At 51.3% G+C, this 24,797-nt stretch overlaps 1 protein-coding gene across 3 annotated transcripts in view; it reads left to right on the plus strand.

Moving 5' to 3' along the window:
• The window catches only part of EPHA10 (EPH receptor A10), an 89,872-nt gene that overhangs the window by 47,445 nt on the left and 17,630 nt on the right, over window positions 1-24,797 (plus strand). For 2 of the 3 annotated variants that reach the window (XM_030538943.1, XM_030538942.1), the window contains 5 exons: window positions 8,998-9,122; window positions 14,694-14,856; window positions 17,712-17,820; window positions 20,399-20,454; window positions 23,163-23,288. In XM_030538943.1, coding sequence (XP_030394803.1) covers window positions 8,998-9,122; window positions 14,694-14,856; window positions 17,712-17,820; window positions 20,399-20,454; window positions 23,163-23,288 — 579 coding nt within the window. The remainder of the gene's footprint in view (window positions 1-8,997; window positions 9,123-14,693; window positions 14,857-17,711; window positions 17,821-20,398; window positions 20,455-23,162; window positions 23,289-24,797) is intronic. The other variant, XM_030538944.1, reaches the window with a different exon arrangement.

Below are 24,797 nucleotides of genomic sequence, written 5' to 3' on the forward strand. Positions count from 1 at the left end.
GGAGCTGACACTGTTCTCAGCTCCCTGCCTTGCAAGTTCTAAGGACTGGAAGATGCACAGTGCCTACCTTCAATCATTTTAAAAGTTCTAACTCCCTTCCCCCACTCCTCTCTCATTCACTAAATGCAAATTATGTACTGCTAAATACCCGTCAGACCAGATAAGCAACTGCTCAACACGGACTTCCCCCTCCCCTTCTGCTGTGTGAGAGTGCTGTTTCTGTCTTCAAGCAAACAGCTGTGAACATTCCAAAGTAATTCCCCTGCCTGCCTCCGCTCGCTCAGCAAACAGGAGCTGTGTTTGTTTTTTAAATAAGCAGTTTGGCTGAACTCCGAGCTCTCCCTTTCTTCCGGTTTGTTGTGGACAGGAATTCTGGGATGCCTCCTTATACCCCGGAGGTCAATAAAAGTGCTGGTGGGCATCCACACTTGCTGACCAGCGCTGGATCACCAGCGCTGGAATCCCTACACCCGAGGCTCGACCAGGGGTACAGCCAGCGCTGGAACCAGGGAGTTGCAGCGCTGGCCGTGCTTTGCAAGTGTGGCCACATCCTAAGTTGCAGCACTGTAACCCCCTCACCAGCGCTGCAACTCTCTAGGGTAGCCATGGCCCCAGTAACACTACAAGAGTTGCCCATATGCACGGAGAGCAGGCTAAGCGCCAGAAATAGTTATTCTGATTCCTTGGTGGATCACGTCTAAATGTCTTTGCAAAGCCTCCATCTCCAGTCCCTCTGGGGAATGGATTGGTGAGACACATTGCAATGAGTGTGGATCTCAGCCTCCCCCAGGTCTCCTGGGCGGACAGGAGGCAGGAGCCCTCCCCAGGTATTTAGGACATCTTTAAACATCAGCTAGAATCCATATTTCAGATGCAGATGTTTTCTCAGCAGATGGCTGCAGTGAGTACACCTATTTTTATGCCTTTTCTGCTGGTTTGTTTGTTAATTAAGAGGAACAAAGCCACGCACAGTGAGATGGAGTTTATAAAATCAGGCAGAATGGTGAATAATTTAATGTTTGCTTTTCAGACAGAGGCAATGGTAGGGAGTTTAAAATATTAATAAGAAACATTTTATTCACAACATGAATTACTCTATAGCGGTATGATTTTTTAATTCCTTTTTAATGCATCTGGGGCTTTACTTTTTAGCTGGTATCTACCATATGGCACGAATGAAGAAGCCCCACACACTGGTCTGAAGCAGATCACTTAGTTACCAGAAAAAAACTTAACTATGATTAGCAATGAATAGGGTTTATTAATAGCAGCAATGATTAGAGGCCCTACAGAGGTGGAATTGTGTGAGGGGCTCTGATTGTTAACAAAGACAATATGACTTTTCCCAGCTTGTTTGGAAGGAGAAGGCCCAGGAGCAGAACTGCTGTTGGTCACTGCTAGGAATATGCCCAATTTTCACATATTGACATGGCAGGTCTATCTAGGCCCCCTGCCCAAGTTAGGAGAGCAACACCACAGTTCAAAGAGCAGGCTGCTCTCCAGAAGTCAGCAAAACTTGACCTCTTACAAAACTCAAAGATATTTTGTCCTGTGACTGTAGGCTAACGGGTTGTTTGCCATTGAGGGGTCCCTTAGAATATATGCTAACTTCTTATGCTAAACTGTCTGTTTGATCTTGTATTTAGCTGTGAGTCCCTTTCTCAGACCTGAAGGAGAGCTCTGTATCGACAGAAAGCTTGTCTCTCTCATCAACAGAAGTTGGGCCAATAAAAGCGATTACCTCACCCTCCTTGTTGCTCTAAAAATACTACAGGCATGCAATAGCCACTAAAGCATGGGGGAGGTGGGCATTTTTCCAGCTGTTTTAGTTACTTCAGCTGAAACTCTGTGTGCGCGCATGTGTGTGTGTGTGTGTGTGTGTGTGTGGTGTCTCTGCAAAGTGGGCAAAAAATTGTCATGGTTTCATCTAGAATATTTCTGTTTTTTCTCTATTGTTGAAAGACTCTTTGCATGTAAAAATAGTTTCTCCTCTCCCACCCTCATCCCTTAGCAAATATTGCACTTGAATTTTTGCCATCATGGAAGATGGCTCTGAGGAAAATGGCAGCCAGGTGTAATCGGTAAGATGTGGTATAAGGAAGTACAGAAGCGGCACTAATCCTCTCACATTAACTATTGTTCTCTGAACTACCGCAAGGGGGCAGCAGGCTTTGTGCCATTCCTGTTGTTCCTGAAACCGTAGCTTTTAGTGTCTTTGGTGGGATGGGACCCTTTACTGCTGACACCTGAAGTTTTAAAATACAGCTCCGTACCCGAGACTCTGGGGTAAAGGGAATGCCAGCAAGGCGCATGTTGCAGGAATTACAGATGGAATCCAGTATTAGGGAGTAGCCATGTTAGTCTGCATCCTCAAAAACAACAACGCGTCCGGTGGCACCTTAAAGACAGATTTATTTGGGCATAAACTTTCATGGGTAAAAAACCTCACTTCTTCAGAGCTGTCCTCTGCCTGTTGTTGTGATTACCTGACAGACCAGACAGGATGCAGAGTTAGCTGCAATGGTAATGCAGGCACCGGCGCTGCTTCAGACCACACCTGGACATCCACCTGCAGAGCTGTCGCAGGTGTGCTTCTCTGGCTTCATGCTCTCGCTGGGGCATTAATTTCAAACACAGCAGAATCCCTTCCCCCCCGCAGCGTTACCCAGGGGCTTTCATATAGGAAAAAGACTTGCTAAAAGTTGAGAGCTCAAGATGACCCACATGTTTGGCTTCAGTAATAGGCCAACCTCTGTCTCTGGTCTCAGCTGAGCTGCGGGAATGATGAAGCTGATCCTGGTGTCTGTGAAAGTCCCAAACTTTGCCTTGTAATTCTGGGCCTGGAGATGGATTCCAACCTCTGTATTGATTCCTGCTGCTCCCACCTAGGGATTCAGGCCTGTTCTGCACCATCTGTCAGTACGTTCTGAAACATTAATAACCTTCGTTATCCTAGAGTGGCCTTGCTCCACCCTCTTCATGTATGGATAATTCAATATCCTCCTAAAGGTCAGTGCCCAGAGCTAGTGTGTTTACTTGGAGAATTAGTTCTTAAAATGTCAAAGAACAACTTCTAGTCAGATCAGAAGTAAAAGACAAGTGACCTGTGCAAAGAGAGTGCGCGCACGTGCAAACAGCCGCTCCCTGGCTTGCTTTTGCTGGTGGCACCTGGTCTGGCCTGTGCCAGTTGTTTAAATAGAGGCTGAAAGGACCAGGAGCCAGTCAACATGAATAATTCATGAGCAGAACTTTTCTCAGCAAGATCAATGAGCTGCATAATAAATACAACATTTCACAGCTACTTAAGTTTGCTTTCCAGGAACTTGTTCCTCTGAGTGGAATTCCCTGTAGGATAGTCAGGCTCTAGCAAGCTTCCAAAATCTGGGGGAGAAGGAAGACAACACAGAACTAGCTAATTTCCCAGGCAGCTTTTCCTCAACAAGGTTCCTTTCAGGCTGTCGGCTCAGCCCAGCCATCCCCTGGGCCAGCTAATGGATGGGTTGTGAGAGACACTTGTTCTGATTAACAAAAAATAAAATCTGCCTGGCCTTTAATGATTAGAGATTTGTGTTTGAATGACCTGGCAGGATATAAATGAGGAAGCCAAAACTGACCCTGCATCCCTGCAAAGTGACCTAGGAAGACAGACAGAATCCGTGAAAACAGGGTACCCTTTCACATCTCTTTGTGACCTGCCCCAGGCTCCCATTTCCTGTCAATGACCCATGGGGTTGGGGACGGCTCTGGAGCAGGAGAAATCCTAGGTGTGCTGATGTATATAACAATGCTGGGACTCTCCAGAGGAAGGATGCTACAGAAGGGCAATGTGAGGTGCCAGTTCAGTGATTAAAATTCACAGCACTCCTGCTGTGAGACAGGAAGATCCTGGTCTCAGCTTTCCAGAGGAGGACGCTGGGGAACAAAGATGAAGTATCTTGCCAAAGGCCACCCACAGTGTTGGTGGTCGAGTTGGTCTAGAACCCAGGAGACTTGACTCACAATCCCTTGCTCCAGCCTCCCAGACATGGATGCTCCCTCTGACTGTGAGTGAGAGAATGTAAATGCCCAGTTCAGTGGGTGTGCTGGAAAATGGAAGCAAACCAGGACTAGGGAAACAGCAAATTCCCTCCTTTGGGGTCTGACCGCGGAGACTGGTTATCGCTGCTGTTCTCTGGTGACCACTGAGGATCGGGGGAAAGGAACATCAAAGAGTTTGTGTCACTGATTCGGGGCCAGGGTTCAGCCTCTTCATTGCTCCAGCAGCAGAAAGGGGACAGACTCAAGCAGTGTTCTCAGTGGGGAATTGGTTGTGAACAGCCACCAGCAGATCAAAAGTTCCTCAAAGAAGCTCATTTCAGAGGATAAATCAGTCAGTGTAAAGTCTCTCCTCTGCTCTTGCCTTGCGGCTCAAGGGGGTGAAATGCTCTGCTCTGCTCCTTGGGCATTCCCAGGACCTAGATCCTAGAATGAACAGCCTCTGGCTGGGGAAGGAGGGAGATCTTGGCAGCCCAACAAGCTACAGCGAACTGCGAACGAGACTTTGTATTAGGAGGAACACGCCAAGAACAGAAAACAATCGGTGTCAGAGCAATCGGTGCCGCCTCACGGGAGAGATGTGACAGGCCGTAATTGGCATGGTCAACTGCAGGGGAGAGTCGGGGCTTCTCATTAATCTGGGACAAAAACGGGGCTTCAGTGGACATTTGAATATCCAGTGTGCTACAGACAGATTTTAACTGCTGAACTATCTATCAGAGTGGTTGGGCTGGAGAACCCCAGGGGATGCCAATCAGCCCATTCCCCTATTCCTGATAAATCAGCAAAAAACACGTCAGTGGGGAGGCGAGGCTTTGAGTGTGAGGCCTCTATCCCACAGCGTGTGCCTCAGTGGGTTTCCCGTCCCTGACCCAGCTTCTTGTGACACTCTGACAGTGCAGTCCAGGTCCCGCTGGTATCTCCCGTACGGCAGAAGAGTACAGGACAGTTAGCGCTCTGGCATGCCATACACAGCATGCCTGCAGAGTCTGGGGAGTACAGGTGACATGCCGCCCGGAGGGCACAAAGGGTTGGTTTAGCAGGTGGCGGGTGAGGAGGGGCAGCTGGCAGCAGTGCAAGAGGCAGGCACCGGGAAGAGGAAATCCATGCAGCAGAGGGAGGCGGACAAGTTGTTCTCTTCTCCCTGCCTTGAGTGCTGGGGCAAAGGCTGAGCTCCCAGGGGAGGGGCCTAGGGTTAGCACAGGTTGGCTGCTTTCATGCTTACCAACTGGTCCCAGCTCCACATGGCTCAGTTTGCTTTGGCTCCCGGGCAGGTTAACACGAGTGGGAGAACTAAACGTGAACAACGTGGGGAGGAAGGCTGGGCACTTGGTTCTGGAATCCTGGGCTGGGGGTTTCGTTACCCATTACCCTGCTTGCTACTTCAGGTGTCACACGGTGAAGCTGCGTTTGAAACAAACCAACAGTTTTTATCCCCCGTTGGGATTTTGCTCCACCTGGGTAGAGTGAATTCCAGCTGGCTCTGGGCTCCAGTGCCAGGAGTGCTGGGTGCCTGCCTCTCTCTCCTCATCTGAGGCGGTGTTGAACCAGGCGCTGGTCCTGGGGCAGGAAAGCCTCTTTTTTGCGCTGCCAATGATTTTTGAGTGACTTGCCTTATGCTCGACCCTGCTAGGGGCTAGCCAGACTGGCAGTCACTGCTGTTGCTGGCTCCTTTTCTTTAGGGAATTAAGTACTCTGCACTTTGGAGCAACACCCAGCCAGTAAACAGGAGCTTGGCTGTCCTCTGAGCCTGTGCAAGAATCAAGAGGCACCAATTTACATGAAATTATCCTTAGAGTCGGATTGTCACACAGGACTATCCGGCCAAATAAAGAGCCTGATTTTCATGTGACTTGAGCAGCAGTTCTGTGCGCCTGGGTGATGACTGGAGGGAAGCTGTCTGCATGTCAAACTCTGCCCTATGTCTGACATTCAGTGAATGCCAGGCCATGCTATGCTGAGTTATGTCCAGGCAGAGATTTGATTTCTCTTTATTGTCTGATGGGTTGGAAGGGCCTGACCCCGGGCTCTGCTCAGATTTCCTCTTCTAGTGCGAAGCTGTGTAATGAGTGTTGCTATTTAGTCTCACTTCCCTTGGAGTCTGAAGCATTCCAATTGTCTGTCCAGGAGGCCGGTAACTGCCTAATAACAGCACAACAGGAAGCTAATGGGGCAATAAACAGCTGAACTCTGGTCTCCTTCATCTACCCTGCATTACAAAGCGTCCCTCAGAGCCTACCCAAAAGGCTTGCAGTGTACCTTCCTGCTCTCGTAGCTTGCCAGAGAGTTTGCTCTAAGCTTAGCAACAACCTGTAGCAGCTGATGGTCTGTATATTGGTGAGTTTTGCACTTCTTTCCCAAATGACTGGAACTTTCTCTTCAGAAGCTTTGAAATCCAGCTTGTTGCTTGTCATGGTAAATGGCAAGACGCTTGCCCTTGCCTGCGTCCCCATGGCAGTAATACAGCCCTGGCTGTTGCCCCAGTGAACGGGTGCATGCCTCCAGTAAAGACTGCTAGCGCAGACGGTTCCAGCCATGTTCCTTTCAGCTGCAAGGCATACACTTCTGGAAAAGAACCTCAGGCCTCCCACGGAGACAGCCGTGTTGGTTTGTTCTCAGATCTCAGCTCTGCTAACACCCAGCTTCTGGGGGAGCTTTGTAATTCCTCTGGCCATAACAGTCACTTCAAGGAAACCGAGCTAGGAGTTAATTTATACTGTCTGTATTTTGTGGGCCAGATTTTCAAAGAGAAAGTGAAAAGGCCTAAAAACCCCTCACCACCGGAGATGAAAACTGGGGGCTGTGACCCTGTGGGGCTGAGCTGCGGTACAAGTATCTAGGGAAACAAAATGCTTTCAGGAGTTTGTGCAAATGGATCTGTGTCCCCACTGGTGTCTGTTTTGAATGGGCTCCTGAGTCTGGGATGCACCTCGCTCCTGGGTGTGCTGCACTGCACCCCATGTTATTCCAGCGCTGGAAGCTGCCAGTTGTGGAGTGATTTTCTGATAGACCAGTGTCCTCTAGAGGCCCCAGGAGACTCATTTTCACCTGTGACCTTGCAGCCCCATAACACTGTGTGACTGTGGTGAGAGTTCACAAACTCTGACAGGCAGAAGGTCCCAGGAAGTTGTGTGCTACAAACCCCAGCCCCACTCAATCTCCCTCCTGCAGATGACTAAACAGCCCAGCGCAGACTGACTAGCCACTGATTTATCTGCTGGCAAAAAACTGCTTAGCTAACCCAATGGGCTCAGGCGAGATTCCCCTCCCAGCTCTGCACTGCAGAACGCTACTTCAATACCCTGCTTTCCATACACGTGCAGAATTCCTGGTGACAGTCAATGCGGGGGTATGCACGTCGCAAGATGGGAATGCTGGACCTAAGATACAGAGCTGGGAGGAGAACCGCTCCTAGTATGGATGGTCAATGCAAGTCCACAGCTAAGCTAAGCTGGCTGGCTGGAGACCCCCTTAGTGCAACTGGGGGGATCTGGCTCAGGGTGCTTGAGTTCCACATTTAACAAGGTCCTTTTTTAAGCAAAGAGCCTGTTTGTGTTGCCAGGACTAATTGACTGGACAGATCCCTGTGCGTAAGCTACAAAACAATTAAATGCAGCAGCAAAGAGGGTCCCAGAGCCCTGTAGTTTTTGTTTCTTCATGTTTAAAACCAGTTGCCAGATGTTGAAGCAGTTTCCTTCTGTTTTAATGCAAAAGATTTTGGCTGTAACAAAGCTGCTTTATTTAAAAATGTTACCCTTTGAACTTGCCTTCGGATGACCTTTCCTGGGTTCTGCCAGGCCACCCTGACAGGGCAGTACTTTTAACCAAAACTGAACAGATGAATGAAATTAACAAAACAACTAAGGTTACAAATTCAGCTCCCCCCATGTATTTCTGCCTGTTTCATCAGTTCTTGACCTATAGCATTGTAAATACAGGCAGCCAGGCCAGGATCTAAGCAAGCCCCGGGGATGTGACTGGCTGACTGAAAATTATATCAAGAAGAGCTGATTTCCTCTGCTCCATGTTTATACTCTGAATCCTGAGAGTTCCTGCACATTTCAGGCAGGGCAGAGCCCCAGGGTTTGTAAAATTGCAGACAGGGTGCAGCTGGAAGGCCACTAAGAAGACAGGTGCAGTTGAGTTTATTTCATGCCTTTTAAGTGCCTTGTGGAAACTTGTCTTCTAAAGGAGCTAGCTCAGGGCCTCTCTTATCAGAATAGGATACAGTGGAGTGGAATTACCTGGGCAGCAGTGACTGGCTGGTGTCTTGTGACTAACCATGGGCCCCTGTCTCCTCATGGCTGGTCAGTAGTCCTAGAGGACTTGTACTCCAGGGTCTTATTGCCCAAATAAAATCCAGTCGTCCTCTGCTGTCTCACTTCTTGGCCACAAAGCAGGTGCTTGCGACCTGGGCAGCCGGATCTTGCTACGCTCAGCACCCTGGTTTTATGGCAGAAGAGTGAGATTTTCTCTGCCCTTCCAGCATCTTGTCTCAGCAGAGAGAGAAAAACAAGGCGGTTCTGTGCATGATGTGTGTGTCGTGCAGATGCCCACTAGCCCTTTATTACAACACAACTTAGGCTAATGTAGAGTCAAACCTATTGTGTCAAAGGGTTTGTCTGTGAAACTGTGTCAGCCCAAGAGCTGACGTGCCCTTTTGTGCTGCAGAAGAAGAGAGTATTTCTGACATGCATTCATAAGTGATCTGTCACTAGGGCACCTTTGTATTTTGCTGCTGTGACCAGGAATAGAAATGGGTTGATGATGCTGTTCCTCAGGGGCCCAGTTCTGCTGCAGCTCTGTGCATGGAAGTCTCCGTGAGATGTCTCTGCATGACGCGGCTGCATGGTCAGATGCTATAATTGGGGTGCTGTTTTTCTGGGGTGAGTGATGGGGGAGCCCAGCCTTGTGGGGTGATGGCGTTAGTGATCTGCTTGTTTCTTCTCTCTGCTTTTTCAGCACCAGCTCTTATTGCTGACATCCGCACAGATAAAATTGAACAGAAGAGCATTTCCTTGTCATGGCAGGAGCCGGGCTTCCCTAGTGCCAGTAACACTGAGTACGAAATCAAGTACTTTGAAAAGGTAGATCCTTTGGAGACTTGTTTCCTATCTTTTCAGTGACATGCCAAAAACTCCAAATGAGAGGTTCCCCGCTTCCCAGCCAGACTTGTGATACATAGAGCTGTCCTTACCGATGCTGTCTGCATGCCTCCCCTGTAACGTTTGCTGTGACCCACTTGCTTTGTAAATCCTCAATAATGGAAAATGTGTGTGTGTGCGTGATGACTTTACTGGCATGAGTTTGGGTTGCTCCTGCTACTTAAAAGTTCCACATTCCCTAAATCACCACTACACAATTTGGTTATACACGCTTTAAATTATTTTAGCTATTTTTAGAGTTTATTTTAATTGTTTTTTTTTCTGTCTTCACCTGTGAAGCCAGGTTGCATCAGCACTGCAAGTCCTAATATAGAAACCTCCAGGGAGAAAGAATAGAACTTGATCATTTTTAGAGGTTTTTAATAGCTTTTCCTTAAGTGCATTAGAATTCTGAGACTTGTGAGCTTGCAACCTGCTAAGTTAGATATATGTGTTTAGTCCCTTTGGATGAGGGGCATTCCCAGAACTGCAGCAGGATGAGCCTGATATTTTTGGCACTGCTGGATCACAAAATACTGAATGACCTTAAAACTTCAGTGAGTTCAGGACCAACTATTACCAGTCCTGGATTTCAGAGCAATGATTTGTGAGAGAAATTCCACACTGGAGGGGAATGAAGCAAACATTTTTGTGATTGTCTTTTAAATTAAAAAATGGCCACTGTTTGATAGCTGTTGTGAGGTTTGAGAATGTTAGAAGTAAAACTAGTGGGCAGAGAGCGGGGGAATATGTTCAAAGACCAAATAAATGCGGTTTATCACATGGGTCTGTAAATTATCCTGCCAGTGTATGGGGATGCTCCTGATGAAATTCCTTACATGCCAAGCAAAAGATGCAGTGACGTGCTGAAATTCTTCCCCTTGAAACAGATGAGTTTGAAATAGATTCATATTAACTTGCTCTTTAATATCTGAGAGTTTCCAAAAGAGGGATTTGTTGTGAGGTCAGGTGCTGAAATATAATGTGAGAATTTCTTAGCAAAAATACTATAGCCACAAGATTTGGAGCATATGTGAAATAATAATCCACTGCCTCGAACTTGGTTAGTAAGGTTAACTCTACAGTTCAGCAATTGCTCACATGTAAACAAATCAATATTTGTTCTGACTCCAGAAAACTGGCTTGGTACCTAGTCCTTGTATTTAAGGACTCGGTTTTTTCCTGATTCTCTACCCAAGGGCTCTGAGAAAAAACCATCTCAAATAGATAACGTGTTGCACAATAACATCTACAGACCCTGGAGAAATGTAACGAACTCTATCCAGGCTCTGGCATTAATGCTAGAAACTAGAGTTTGAGACATTTGTTAAGGTTAAAGCAGCAAAGAGTCCTGTGGCACCTCATAGACTAACAGACGTATTGGAGCATGAGCTTTCGTGGTGAATGCATCCGACGAAGTGGGTATTCACCCACAAAAGCTCCTGCTCCAATACGTCTGTTGGTCCATAAGGTGCCACAGGGCTCTGGCACTTTTTACAGATCTAGACTAACATGGCTGCCCCTCTGATACTTGAGCTTTAACAGTGCGTTTCCTCACATCTCTCTCACGCCTGCACACGCAGCCCCAGTTGGCTGGGAATGTCTCCTTTCCACCTTGGAATAGCAAACAAGGCAGTGAAAATCCTTCTGTTCTCACCTACCTACCTACTCTTGCTACCTACTCTTGCTATTACTTACTTTACAACACCCCAAAACATATGAGACACCTCACAGAACCCCGCTAAGGTTAGTTCCTGCTCCAGAGTGCTACAGTCCAATAGATGGGAATGTAGCGCCCGCCCCCCCCCCCCAGCGGGCCAGGGCAGGGAAAGACAGAGGTTCTGGACAGGGGCGTTTGTGTAGTTGGGGTGCTGAGAGCCATTGAACTAGACTAAACCCTGTATATGAATTGGGGTGGGCACTGGCCAATGGGAGCTGGGGGGGCAGTACCTGCGGGCGAGAGCAGCGTGTGGTGCCTCCTGCCCCCCTGCCGCCCCCCCCCCCGCTAGGAACCGGACCTGCTGGCCTATTCCAGGGCACAGCGCAGTGCCAGGACAAGCAGGGAGCCTGCCATAGACCCTCTGCACCGCTGACTGGGAGCTGCTCGAGATAAACCTGCGCCCCAAACCCCTGCCCCAGCCTTGAGTCCCCCGCCCAAACCTGGAGCCTCATCCTGGACCCCAAACCCCTCATCCCTGGCCACAGCCCAGAGCCCTCACTCCCTCCCACACCCTAACCCCCACCCCAGCCCAATGAAAGTGAGTGAGAGCGAGCCATGGAGGGAGAAGTAAGTAGTGAGTGGGGGCAGGGCCTCGAGAAAGGGGCAGGGGCAGGGCTACGGTGTTCGGTTTTGTCCGATTAGAAAGTTGGCAACCCTATATATGATGAAAATCACTTCAAGCCAGGGGGGTGCAGCAGCACCCCAGCACCTCTGGGATGCTCCGTATGGCTAAATGGTTTGAGTGGTTTGTTAAGCATAAGCTCCTTCTCTGGTGGTGCTGTGCAAGTGATTGGATTGAGGAGAGTGGAGGCTTGTCAGATTTGCTTTGGGAGGAGCTTTCCTAACATGTGGCTCCGCCTGGGAGAAGCATGAATATACTTTGAGATTCCCAATGGAGAACGTCACCTGGACTGTGGCCACATGTGCCTGCTGCAGGCATGTAGAGGCTGCATCTCTGGAGCCCACGGAAAGTTTGTCTTTAAGTTCTGTGTGATTCCTTGGGACAAGGAATACAGCAAAGCCCTCGGAACGGCCGTTCTGCCCCACTGAGACCTATTGCCTTAGGAAATGCTACGTCAGAGCGTTTCTGTTCCGGGCTGCCATGCAGAGACACAGCTTCCCACTCTGATATTTGTCAGCTGCTGCTTGAAAGGTTCTGTCCATCTCAGCCATAACAAAGCAGAAATGCGGAGCTAGCTGGGTAGGTGAATCACATTCCTGGGCCTGGAATCACTAGAGAATGTGCCTGCCAGCTCTGATTACTCCAAGTGTGCTAATACACATTTATTTAGGGCTTGTCTACATCAGAAAGTTGCAGCGCTGGTGAGGGAGTTACAGCGCTGCAACTTAGGAGGTGTACACATCTGCAGGGCACCACCAGCGCTGCAACTCCCTGTTTGCAGCGCTGGCCGTACTCCCGTTTTGTCTCGGGTGTAGAGGATCCAGCGCTGGTGATCAAGTATAGACACTTACCAGCGCTTTTCTTGACCTCCGTGGAATAAGCAGGTATCCCAGCATACCTGAGGAAGCCTCTGGTAATCAAACTGGTCTCCTTCCCCAGCTTGCTCTCGCGTTCCCCGAACCCCGAGCAAGCAGGTCTCCTTCCCTGAGGTTTGCTGGGAGGTTCCGGGAACGCGAGAGCAAACCGCGGCGAAGCTGGTCTCCTTTCCCGGTTTGCTCTCTCGTTCCCCGAACCCCCGAGCAAGCAGGTCTCCTTCCCTGCGGTTTGCAGGGTGGTTCAGGGAACGCGAGAGCAAACCGGGAAAGGAGACCAGCTTCGCCATCCAGGAGAAGCTGCGTGAGTGAGCCATTGCAGGGCGGGGGCAGCTCCAGACTAGCTCAGGGTATGGCTACACTTGAAATTTCAAAGCGCTGCTGCAGCAGCGCTTTGAAGTGTGAGTGTGGTCGGAGCGCCAGCGCTGGGAGAGAGCTTACGGGTGTAGCTTGCAGCGCTGTAAAGTGCCAGTGTAGCCATGGCCTTAGCTAAGATGTTTCTAAGTGGACGTGTCTTTGCTGTAGTTGGTGCCGTGGCTGAGTGATTCCCCTCGATGCTGTTTGCTGGAGCAGTTTAAAATGCTCCGTTCTCTCCAGAGAACCTGGTTTGTGCGCCAGGCGCTAGGCCACGCTGTACAGTCGGGAGGAAGGGCTTCCATCTAGCTGTCCAGCGGCTCTGCTGGCTGTCAGCTGATGGCCCAGCTGGAGTGTGATGAGATTCTGGCACAGAGATGGTGAGCTGGTGCACAGAGGCCGGTTGGTCTGGGTAACCCAGGTCTCCTGAGCCCACCTGCCTGTAGCACTGCCCAGCATTCAGAGCTGGCTCCAGTCTGCGGAGAAGGCCCTCTCCAGCCGGCCTGGTGGTGGCAGGTAATCAGATTCCAGCTGGCGGACGCACCCTCCGTCTCAGTAATGCAATGAGTACAGGCGCTGTCTCTGGCCCTCGCACCTCCACCCTGCTCACTGCTTTTCAGGGTCCTCCTGGGCTCTGGCCCGGCTGCAGCCAGAGCCCTCTTTGGATGGCCCCATCTCAGTGCCGTTCACTGAGAACCTGCTCATTGCTCAGCCTCAGCCCAAGGCTGAAGGTCCCTTCTCCTCTCCTTGGAAATGGCTCGTAGCACCCCCCACCCCTGCCAGCAGCCCCCGTTTAGTTTAAATCAACCCCTCTCTGGGGACCCAATTACACATTCTCACCCACTGTCCCCGGTCCCAGCCTGAAAGGCCCCTTTGTTACGGGGGAGCTTAAAGAGATGGCCATGCTGCTGCCAGGATGCACCAACTTGCCTCTGCTCTCACTCAGCCTGCCCCTTCCTTTTCCCATGATTCCTCCAAGAGCCTCTCTGTTCAAGCAGCCCCTGCTCCCCATCCAGGGTACTGAGCATGGGACTCCTTGGCCCCTCAGGCGACTCATTCCCCCAAATTTGCCCTGATGCGCTTGGGGGTCATTTAGCACCATCCAGCCTGTCTCTCCCTTTGGACTCTTCTCCTCTGATACCCCTTTGGGACGCCGGCATCTTTGGCCAGCAGTTCCAGTGACTTTCCAGGCCTGCTTTGAGGCAGCGCCATTGTGCACCCCAGTCCCCTCAAGGAGCTGGGCCCTGTCACTGGCTTGATTGTGTACTCAGCGCTTCCCCCAGGACATGCCATGCAACCCCTCCGAATGTCCTTCCATAGCCAGACAGGGCTGCCCAAGGTACATCCGCGACCACCCTCTGCCCATCTCTCAGGTTCTTTGGAGATGGGAACGGGCTGCGGGAGGCAGGGGGGGACAGGAGTGCACTGGCTGGCGTCTGAGTGATGCACCCAGCACCCTTTGCTGGCTGGAATGCCAGGCCTGCTTAGCTGTTTATTCTCAGCCCCGCCTGGTGGAACTACTTTCTGCTCTATGCCGATTATTGATCATGTCCTATCTGTAGAGCCATGCTCAGGACCTCCTTGGAAGTAGAGGGGGAGGGGCTTGGCGTGCACTCTCCCAGCGTGCAGGGTGGGGTGAAAGAAAAGGTAAAGAGGTGAATGGGAGAGGACAGCCAAGGAAGCTGGTGTATCACCCCTTTATAACACCTGTTCCCCAGCCTCTCACCTGTCATGTCTGCTAGGCCCTAGCCGCGTTTATTCGGCCTTCCTGTAACTTTTCAGTGTAATTTCTATTAATGAGGCATCTAGAAAACATTTCATTTTCACTGATGGTCTAGTCAGCCCTGCTGGGACCCAGAGGCACAGCGATAAGACAGCTGCTCCGCAGATCAGCTAGAGGACAGTTGTCAATCTCCTTAAATCTCCTGTGTTTCATTATTTCATAGGATCAAAGAGATCAAAGTTACTCGACTGTGAAGACCGCGTCGACAGCCGTGACAGTCAGTAACCTCAGGCCTGGCACGTGCTACGTCTTCCAGGTCCGGACAGCGTCAGCCCAGGGTTATGGAAACTACAGTCCTGGCATCGAAGTGGAAACCTTGGGGGAACGTAAGTGCTAGCAGGCTGGTGAGGTGCGTATCGAACGCAGAGCACACATCAGGTGCGTCACTCTGAGCTGGAGCAGCTCTACAGCTCATAGTTCATGCCTGAGACTCAACTGACTTCAAGCAGCAGAGTCTGTTCTGGGTGTGGGCCTGTCCCCTAAGGAGGGAGCGGGCCCTTCTGTTGAACGAGGGCCTATTCCTTCATTCCTAGCTTCCTATTTCCTTCCAATGTCAGAGATTGATGTAATGCTAATGAGGGTGCTGGCTTGACAGCCTTGCAGGCTGATGTCCTCAGATTGTCTACAGAGCAAGTGCAGCATTGACAAGGGCACCCGCCTACCTGCTTCTGCCCTGCCCTAGAGGGAGCCCCTAGGCAGTAGGAGGGGAGAAATAACCGGACATCTCTGGGGGTTCTACTGAGCCTGCCAAGGACGATGCCTAGTAGGGCCAATTGTGACTTGGTTTTTGTGACATTGACATCTGGATGGATTCCCCCAGTTCCATTACGCAGGGGCCACCAAACAGCTGTCAGATGGGAACAGCTGTAGGTCACTGCCTGCTGAACTGCGAAGGGCACTTGACCTGTCTTTCAATCCTCTGAGTCAGGTGGTCTTCACCTAGTGCCACAGAAGAGAGGGGTCAGTTTCACTATTGTCCAGTGGAAACACAACCAGGGTCCTTCAGATCATTTCACATGGAAGCAGAGCTGGTCTCCAGCCTGTGCCCAGATCAGAGACGGTTGCTCTGCTAGGGCCCTGCTCCGTGGAGCGCTTAGGGTGTTTGTCACTTTGCTGAATAGCTGAATCAGCCTCACTGGATTTTGTTGGGGTTTTACTTTTTACAGCTTCCATGCAAACCTGTTGTCAAGAACATCTTATTCTACTGTCTAAAGGAGGGGGTGGGGGAGACGGTAGGTTTCAGTTTGATAACCCGCCCTGGCTGGAAATGGAGGTCCAGGGATGGCTAGCTCAGTATGAAGTTTTACAGATTGTGTTTAACAGGGCTTTCAATTGCATCCATTTACCACACGGAGACGTTTTCAGAATGAATTGAATCCAGTAAAAGTTGTCTCTCGAATGTCGCTATCTCAGACCTCTGTTCGCCAGCGCAGAGTGAGGAAGATCTAGTGGAACTAGTGAGGGAGATCATCTGTATGCTATAAATTTTCAGGTGTCTCCCCCATAAACAGAACTATTTCCTTAACATCGGCTAACAGAATGAGGAGTCCGCTAAGGCTGAGAGCTAGAGGTTCCTCTGCTCACCCTGTCAACGCTGCCCTTCAGTCTGCTCGCATTGGCCCTGGCTGCCAGAACGGCCTCAGCATGTGAATTGGAGACATAACAATAAGCAGCAGCTTGGACCTGCAGAGAAAGTTTCTTTGCTGGAGGAACCTGAGCTGTTTTAGCAGGAGGAGGGGCTGAGCTCTGGGACAGGGAGATGCTCCAAGGGAGCATGGCAAGATTTGAGACCCAAGTGTGTTTACAGCCTTACCAAGGTGCAGCAAATCCTCTAGCTTTTGTCTAGCTGTGTTTGCTTTGGAAACAAGTTGCCAGTCGCCTTGTGAAATTGGAGTTAAAAAACAGCCCTAGTGCTGCTGACCCTATGAAAATAGCATGTTGAGCTCCCCTTGCTGCCTTTCCACGAGCAGCTACTGTGACGCCTGCTCCCAGCAGCTGCAGCTCCAGGCACCAGCATGCCAAGCGGGGGTGCCTGGGGCGGCAAGCTATGGGGGGCGCCCTGCTAGTCCCTGTGAGAGCAGCAGTCAGGCTGCCTTTGGTGATGTGCCTGCAGGAGGTCCCCGGTCTTGCGGCTTCAGCGGCAATTTGGTGGTGGGTACGCTGAAGCCGTGGGACCAGGGACCTCCCACAGGCAAGCCGCTGAAGGCAGCGTGCCTGCCATGCTTGGGGCGGCAAAAAAGCGAGAGCCACCCCTGGCTCCCAGACCTGGCCTGACATCCGACAGGTCGTGTGCTGCTAACATGGGGTCAGCATGAAAGTCACTTCTGGCATTTCAAATGCATCCTGGTGGAAATCTTCTCTCAGCTTCAGCCATCAGGGCAAGGTTGTGGCTTAGACAAAGTTTTCAGACCATGTAACATCTGCAAACTGCTGGCTTAGTCCAGTGCAGTGGGCTCTCAACCTTTCTAAACTACTGTACCCCTTTCTGGAGTCTGATTTCTCTTGTGTACCCCCAAGTTTCATCTCACTTAAAACCTACTTGCTTACAAAATCAGATATAAAAATACAGACATATCACAGCACACAGTGACTGAAGAATGGTGACTTTCTCATTTTGTCTGTATGAAATTTTACTTTGTACTGACTTTGCTAGTGCTTTTTCTGTAGCCTGTTGTAAAGGTAGGTAACTATCTAGATGAGTTGCTGTACCCCCTGGAAGACCTTTGCGTACCCCCTGAGCTATGCGTCCCCTGGTTGAAAACCACTGGCCTAGGGCGATGTGCCTGCGTTGCAGGGAATGTGCAGGGGGAGGCTCTGTCCCTTGTCTTGGTGCTTTATGATGCAGAAAAGCCTGAACGATTTTTCACCCTCCCTTAGTCTCTCTCTTGTGTTTTGCCCTAGAAATACCCAGAGTTTTGTTCCCTTTTCCAGTTGTGTTTAAACACGAGGGGCCTATCGTACACTGCCAGTGATGCAGGAAGTGCCATCTGGTGCAGGAGCACCCTGCAGCGTGGCGCTCTGGCTCACACCATGACATTGCCAGGGCCCTGACCCTGGTGCTAGAGAGGTGCAGGAATGCAGCACAAGCCAAGACAGGCTGATTTGGAGTTGTAACCATGGTGCCGGGTACATGCAGAAGGGAATACAGGCCTAACCCCTGTTTCACTTCCCTCCTTGGCAGTGACTGTGGCTCCCAGCGAGCAGAACCCGATCATCATCATCGTGGTGGTTGCAATTGCTGGGCTTATTGTGCTGGTTTCCATGGTGATTGGTGTGATGATCTGGAGGAGGTGAGCAGACTTCGCATCTCTTCTATTGTGCATATGGCAATAGACCAAGGATTTCTGGGGGTGGCTTGCTGGCTTGGTGTAGCTAATGCTCCTAATGCTGCAGCCAAGGGTTGAGGAATACGAGGAAAGAGACAGGTCTCTGTAACAGCCAAGTTCTGCCCTGTGGGTTGTGTGTTTGTCTGCCTTAGGGTCAAACCTGCTCATCCAGAGGGACAACACTCGGCCTAGAGCTGTGAATGTCACCTTCCTGTTTCAGACTTGGACTAGCCAGTGTTTGTGCCAGGGGATCAAGTGGGGTTACAGGGTTTGGTAGCTGAAAAATGCTTTGGCAACTCATGTGTGACTCTGCCCATGGCCAGGAGTGGCTGGTGGCATTCAGAGCTCCCCCAGGGACTGGCTGGCCAGTGTTACAAGCTGTCCTGAGTCTGACCTGGTCCAGGCTGTGCTGTTGTCACACAAGTGAGTCACTTTCCCGAGTCCAGAGGGTTTTGTGGAACGGACAGTGGGAAAAGCTTAACCTGAGCTGTGCGTCTACAGCCATTGTGGTGCTCAGCGAACTAGTGATGTAACTGTGAAAATGGGCCTGGGTGGGGGGAATCTGGGAGAATTTGTTGGCTCCAGTCGATAACAACTAAACCCCCAGGATTCTCTACACTGTTTGCAATGTGGCCACCATGCTGGCCAACTGGAGACCTTCAGAGAGAGCACAAGAGTCTCTGCGCTCCCGGCCGTGTCTTGGAACTGTGCCAGACTCACATCCTCTGTGGTTCAGGGCATGTGTCACCAGTGGGTCACACTGGGACCTCTCCACACGGCGTGAAACGCTTCACTTTTCCAACTGGTAAATCAAGGATAGAAATTCCCTTAAGTTAGTTTAGCATTTTTAAAATCTGTATTTCTGTCGATCTTCCCAAACGGGGGCTTTTCTAAGGCTCAGGTTTTTACTTTGGCTGGGTCTAGCTCTGGAGTTTAAGGACGGGTGAAACCCAGACAGCTGGAGTTCCACACGGCATGGGGAAGTATATGAAGCAGATAATTGTGCTATCTTTGGAGCCACTCGCTCCGATCTCCATTCCTCCTGCCAGGGCTGCAGGAACAAGGCAAATGGTTCAGAGAGGCATCAGTATTCGTCTGACAGCTGGGTCAGAGGAACGATCTGTAATTTTTAAATTAAAAGATTAAATTGAGCCCCAAATGAGACTAATTTAAATAAATAGAATAACAAAAAATTACAAGTGAAGACTCAAGTGTTGTGTAACGACAGGGCTGGGGTGGGAGCAGGCCACTGTCAGGTCCCTGTGCCCCTAGTTGGAGCGGCGGTGCCCAGGGGAAGGGGCAACTCCGGAGTGGCAGGCTGACCTCCAGTGCACAGAATGCCAGGCTCACACAGGCAGTGGGAGTTCACTCAGCTCCCCACAGTGGCCATTTCCCCTGAATGCCTGGGGTGGCAGAGGAGCAGCTCCAAGGGAGGGGAGGCTTGTTTCCTCTGTTTAGAGTTGCACCATTTGCTCGTGCAGGCAGCCCTGGTGCAAGGCTCTGGGCCCCTGCTTTAGAGCTGGGGCAGTTCCTTCCTCCCTCTGGCATGGAGCTGCTGTCAGTGGGGGGCTGAGGTGGGAAGTTGCTTTATTAACCAAATGGCATCTGGGGCAGCCTCACGCTCTGGCTCGGTCCTCACTGGGGCCCTGCTCCCTTGGACACCAGCAGGACTTTTGCCACTGCCCACAGCCAGTGCAGCATCAGCCTAGGAAGCACTGCTCTTCCCTGGGCAGCAGGGAGGGGTTAGGTGATGACTGGCGGTCCATAGGAGCTGGCTTTGTGTCTGTGCTAACAGGAGTCCCTGAAGGTCAGAGCAGGGATCTGACTGTCGCACTGCTAGTGCCACGTCTGAAATCCTGGTGATTTCGTTGCTTGCCACACTGGGGCTAGTCCGTCCATCCCATGGTGTTTGACTAGCATCTTTCCTAAAAAAGTGTGGTGTCAGGCTGAGATTACAGGGGTTTGGACACACGAGCAAATATCCTGCCTGCAGCAGGGCTTATCTGCACCTGTCACAGGAAGTGGACATCTGAGTTATCCACATGACTGGGCTAGCAAATGCTCTGTGTGTCAGGCGTCCGGTACCCATCAGCTCAAGCATGCTGGAAATGACCTGGAGACGCTGCTCTGTCATTATCCCTGGGAGTTCGGAACTTGCCTTCGTGTTGCGGCTCCAGATTTGACCTGCTCTTTGTTGGCTTCCACCCCAGCCCCAGATCAGCCAGTGCCCTCTCTGCATGGTTTGCCCCCATCATTTGCTCATCTGCTGTTCTGCAGAGTAACCCCTAGGCTCTTCCACGCCCACTGCTGAAGCTGCAACTCCACATCCAGCCCCTGTCTCAGCAATTCTCTCCTGCCGGGCTTAGGATCACAGAGACCACAGCGGTTAAGCGTACAGGTTTGCTTGGCCCTGGCCTCTGGCTCCTTGTGCGGGTGTATTCTGGGGGGCTGGACAGCACTCTCGGGCCCTGGCATTTGGGGCTTTGTATCCAGTGGGAGAGTCACACTTGAGGCCTAACGTGACTATTGCTTTTCATTGCAGACAGTGTGGGTACAGCAAAGCCAGCCAGGATGGAGACGAGGAGCTGTACTTCCATTGTAAGTGACGTCGGGCCACTGGGCTGTGTCTGATTGTGTGGGGAGCTCTGCATTAACAACCCTGCTCTCTGCAGAGCAGCCCAGGATCCTTCCTTCTGAAGTGCTGTCATCCCGTGTTAGCCCAGAGAAGGCCAGCTCAGCACAGCAACGCTCTCCGGAGACAGCTGGCTTGACAGCTTCATAAGCCAGTGGCTGTCCTTCCTGTGCACAGAGCATTGGCTGCTCAGGGAGGTCACTGACATGCCACAGGAAATGGAGATGCTTTCAGCTTTCTCGAGGGCATATGAATTATTCTGTCAGCTTTTCACACACAGCAACGGGAGAGCGGGGGTTTGTTTTCTGGGGCATCTCTTGATTATCAAGCAGTGATAATTTTACAGACAACTGTTGTCAAAGGAAATGCAAATGTCAGAAATGACGAGTGTATTTGATTCCTGGCATATGCCGGTTAAGCACACACCTACTCTTCTGCTCCCTGAGAGGCAGCAGAGCCTGTACGCTTTTCAGACAAGCCTTTGCTGCTGTCATCCACTTTTCAGGATCCGTGATTATTGCTGAGCCACGCTCCAAAGCTTGCTGAGAGTTTTCCGTACAAAGCAGGGAGAGATGAAGGGCAGCAGCTGGAGTTTCTTAGGCTGCCTGTTAGTGATCTGGGTAGGGAGGGGGCTGTTCCTGGTGCCCTGATCCCAACCTCAGGTGCCGTCATACACAGGCAGGACGCCAGGGGAACCCCGTTTGCATTATATTTATTCTTTGGAATTTGTGCTCAGTAGACGTGGGATTGGCCTTTGCTGCTGGTTTAATTTCCCAGTGGGAGCACCATGTGCAGCAAGCGCAGCCCTCTGCCTGTTTCCGAAATGCAGAAACTCAGCAGGTCTTTGCCCCTCTGGGCTGAGCAAGGCAAATCCCCGAGGTCAGGGCACCCAGTGCTGTTGTGTTGGGAGCAGAGGCCCCAGGAGCAACAGAGCAACATGCTCCTGTCTTTGTTATTTGTTCTGGGAATTTAAAAGGAAGGTTTACAGGAAACCCACACGGGGCTGCTACAGTCCCCACCCGCGCTGTGCAATGTTCCTTGTAGCTGGGTCGCTCTCACTGCACTTCGTTCTCCTGGGCTTGGTCCAGCAGCATCAGTTACAATTTAGCAGATGGTAGCGGCCTGTGGGGGAGGCTTTGCCATCCATGCTGCTGATCATTGGGGCCTGGAACAGCTCGTGATTATAATGATCCCTGCTCCGGGGCTTGGACGCCGAGCCAGTCAGGTAGCGGAGGGTTAACCTGGGAGGCAGTCTGCTCAGACTCGAGGGGCTGCTCCTTGAGTTCAGAGGCATCATCCCTGTTGGAGCTGGGCTGTGTGAGAATGAGCAGAGGGGATGATTCCTTTTCTCCCTGTAGGAACTTGGTAGCAGACTGACAGAGCCAAGTTTCTCAGCGGTTTTAGCTAATGCAGTGTGTCAGTCCCAAGAGGCAGGAGGTTCCTGCTGAGACAGATCAGGGGAAAGGCAGCACGTTTGCTCCATCAGTCCTGATGCTGAAAGCAAAGCTCTGTCTGCATCCAGACCCAGAGAGAGCACTCCCAACTATGCTCCCCGGCCTGTCCTGATGGCAGTTCTGACCAGCCACCCCCCATCGAGAGCAAACCTGACCTGTAGCCGGAGCTGGCTGTATCTCGAGAGGTGCTCTGGGGCTAAAGCAATGAGGAGAGGCGCTCTGTCTATCAGAGCAGCGGCACTGCTGGTGGTTCAGAATCATACTGTGGCAATATGCTGTAGCCTGAATGGATAGAGTGTCCTGGGGAATGGAAACCTGGTCCCTAGATGACAGGAACAGCTGCCTGCCTCACTGCACTTCACTTCATTAACAGTGTACAGGGAGGAGAGGACAGTCTATTTGCCCAATGCAGTTTGGGTTGTGAGCTAAAGAGCAGCACCTTGCAAAGATCTCCCCAGTGCAGGAGGGCTGGGAGCAGCGGCGCATACTGTAGATTGTATAGCCACATGTTCTTTTCCACATTACCTTGCTACGCAGACAGGAGAGTGGCTCCGCAAGAGGCCTCAGGTGGCACAGCTAGAGGATACAGGTTTGTAGGGCCCTAGGGAAGTTATTGTCGAACTCCGTTAAGCTGAAGAGCTAATTGCCTGTTTAACAGCAATGTTTTTTAGTTAAATTAAATCCAGATGGATGCTGTTGCTCCAGTGCTGAGTCCGGCTCCTGCTGCTGCTCCCACTCACTGCAGAGGCCTGTGTCCTGGTGCTCTGGGTGCTACAGAATATTGGAGTTTTCTGTATTTACGTGGAGCACTTAGTGTTCAGCTGAGATGTGAACGCCAGCTCTGGGGTGACTGTGACTGGCTTTCTCCGAGTTGCTCTCTCAGATCCTAAAAGGGGACATGGTGTCCGGAAGGAAATCTCTGGGCGTGGATTAGCTGTGCAGGGCCCCTCAGTGTGGGCCCAATTCATGTCCTGAGCCCCAAAGCGCAGCTCAAAGCCCGGGGAACAAAGAGCAGCAGCAGAAGTGGGATCGGCTGGAGACAGCGAGCAGTGGGGAGCTGGAGGGGGTCTCACAGTGCTGGCAGGTAAAGAGAGGAGCAAAGATCCTGCCAGTTCACACTCTGCTGCCTTTCTCAGTGGAGTCCTGGCTGGGCAGGCTTCGCGGAGGTGACACAGGGTTTTCTTTTCACACACTCTGTTTATTCCCTCTCTTTGCTGTAGTTAAGATACCAACCAGGAGGACGTACATTGACCCTGACACCTGTGAAGACCCCACGCAGGCCGTGCACCTCTTTGCCAAAGAGCTCGACAACTCGAGTATCAAAATCGAGCGGATCATTGGAACAGGCAAGTATTCTTGTTTGAGACGCTGCAGCATGGCTCCCGGTGTGCTCTGCAGAGAGGCATTCTTGCCGGGCCGAGGACCCTGTGCCCCAGGGGCACAGCCATCAATCTGAAGAGGAGACAGTGTCCTCAGCCCATCGGACAGGCGTTGGGTGTGGATTTACAGCTTCCCAGGGAGGGAGGGTTTCTAGCTCCTCTTTCACCCCAAAGAGGTAATTCCCAGCAGGGTTCCCAGGGCTCCATGCTGCAGTCCAAGGCGGAGGCAGGATTTCCAGGTGGAGCAGGTCACAGCCTACCTCCCAGCTCAGTTCTTCCCCAGCCTCTGCCTTGTAGCCCGGCAAGTGCTGCTGGCACCTGTCCTCAGGACCTCAGCCTGCCCCCAGCTAGGAGTCAGTGGGCGTGCAGCGAGAGCTCACTGGCACTCTGGTAGGTGCTGGGGGGCCTGCGTTCCAAGTGACATCGCTCCCCCCCAATAAAACCCTTCTGCACTCCCAGGTGATGGAGTGTGGCCCAGTTCTGTGTAATCCCCAGTCTGGCTTCGGGGTTTGCTGGGCACGGAGCCCTAGTGCAGCTCTTGCCATTGGTGGGGACTTAAACAAAACTGTAAATCCATTTTGTGAGCAGTATGTTGCGTCAGCAGCCAAGAGTTTTCTGTTTTAAAAAGCAGACGTGTGTGTCCGACTGACTGAGCTGTCAGCTGCTGTCTGGCCCCTCCTAGGGAGCCAGCAGGGCAGAGAGTATGAAACAGACACAAAAACTCTGAAACCCTGCCTGTACCCCCCAGGACTAGAGTTCCTCCTGCTGACTGCGAGAGACAAGAGACTGGTGCTCAGACACTACAGGCATGGGGCTGTATAAGCACTGAACGGAGAGATCAAACGTCACTCCAGCCTTTTCTAAATGACAAAATGATCCTCCAAACCCTTGTATCTCAGCTGCCTGCAGGGACTCAGGGAGGCTGTGGATGTTACTGGGGTGTGCAGAAAAGGCTGGCTGAGGTGTGGATCTGGGTTCTGGGTCACAAGTCTGACGCTTTGCGTTCAAGGTTGTGTCAGGTCGTTGTTCTGTGCAGCTATAAGGAGCTGGTTCCAGAAGTGCTACTTCTCCATCTAATGCAGCTCCTGAGATTTAGACAAGTCATTTGTGAATAGACTTCTGTCAGAAATAAGCAGTGTCGCGCTCTGGGGCACAGGGACCTGCTTAAACAAGCTTTTAACCCAGACCTTTTCCCTGCAAATGTCTTCCAAGGTGCTCCTCCCCCACCCAGGAGACTGAGCCATATCAACCTGTTCACAGCGCTACTTAACTGAAATCGACAGCAGCTCCTGGCTCTGTAAGGTGATGACTCCTTGCATTATTGCCGGTGTATAAATACAACCCTCAGTTTTCTTTCCGTGGTGAGGTTTCTGCGGGAGCTGCCATGTGCTAGGAAACAGATACCTGGTACTGACTGGGGTGGAGAGAGTTGAACTGTGCCACACACTTGGATGGTGGTCATGACAGGAGTTCGCC

Source organism: Gopherus evgoodei, chromosome 20 (assembly GCF_007399415.2).
Source record: "Gopherus evgoodei ecotype Sinaloan lineage chromosome 20, rGopEvg1_v1.p, whole genome shotgun sequence".
NCBI lineage: Eukaryota > Metazoa > Chordata > Testudines > Testudinidae > Gopherus > Gopherus evgoodei.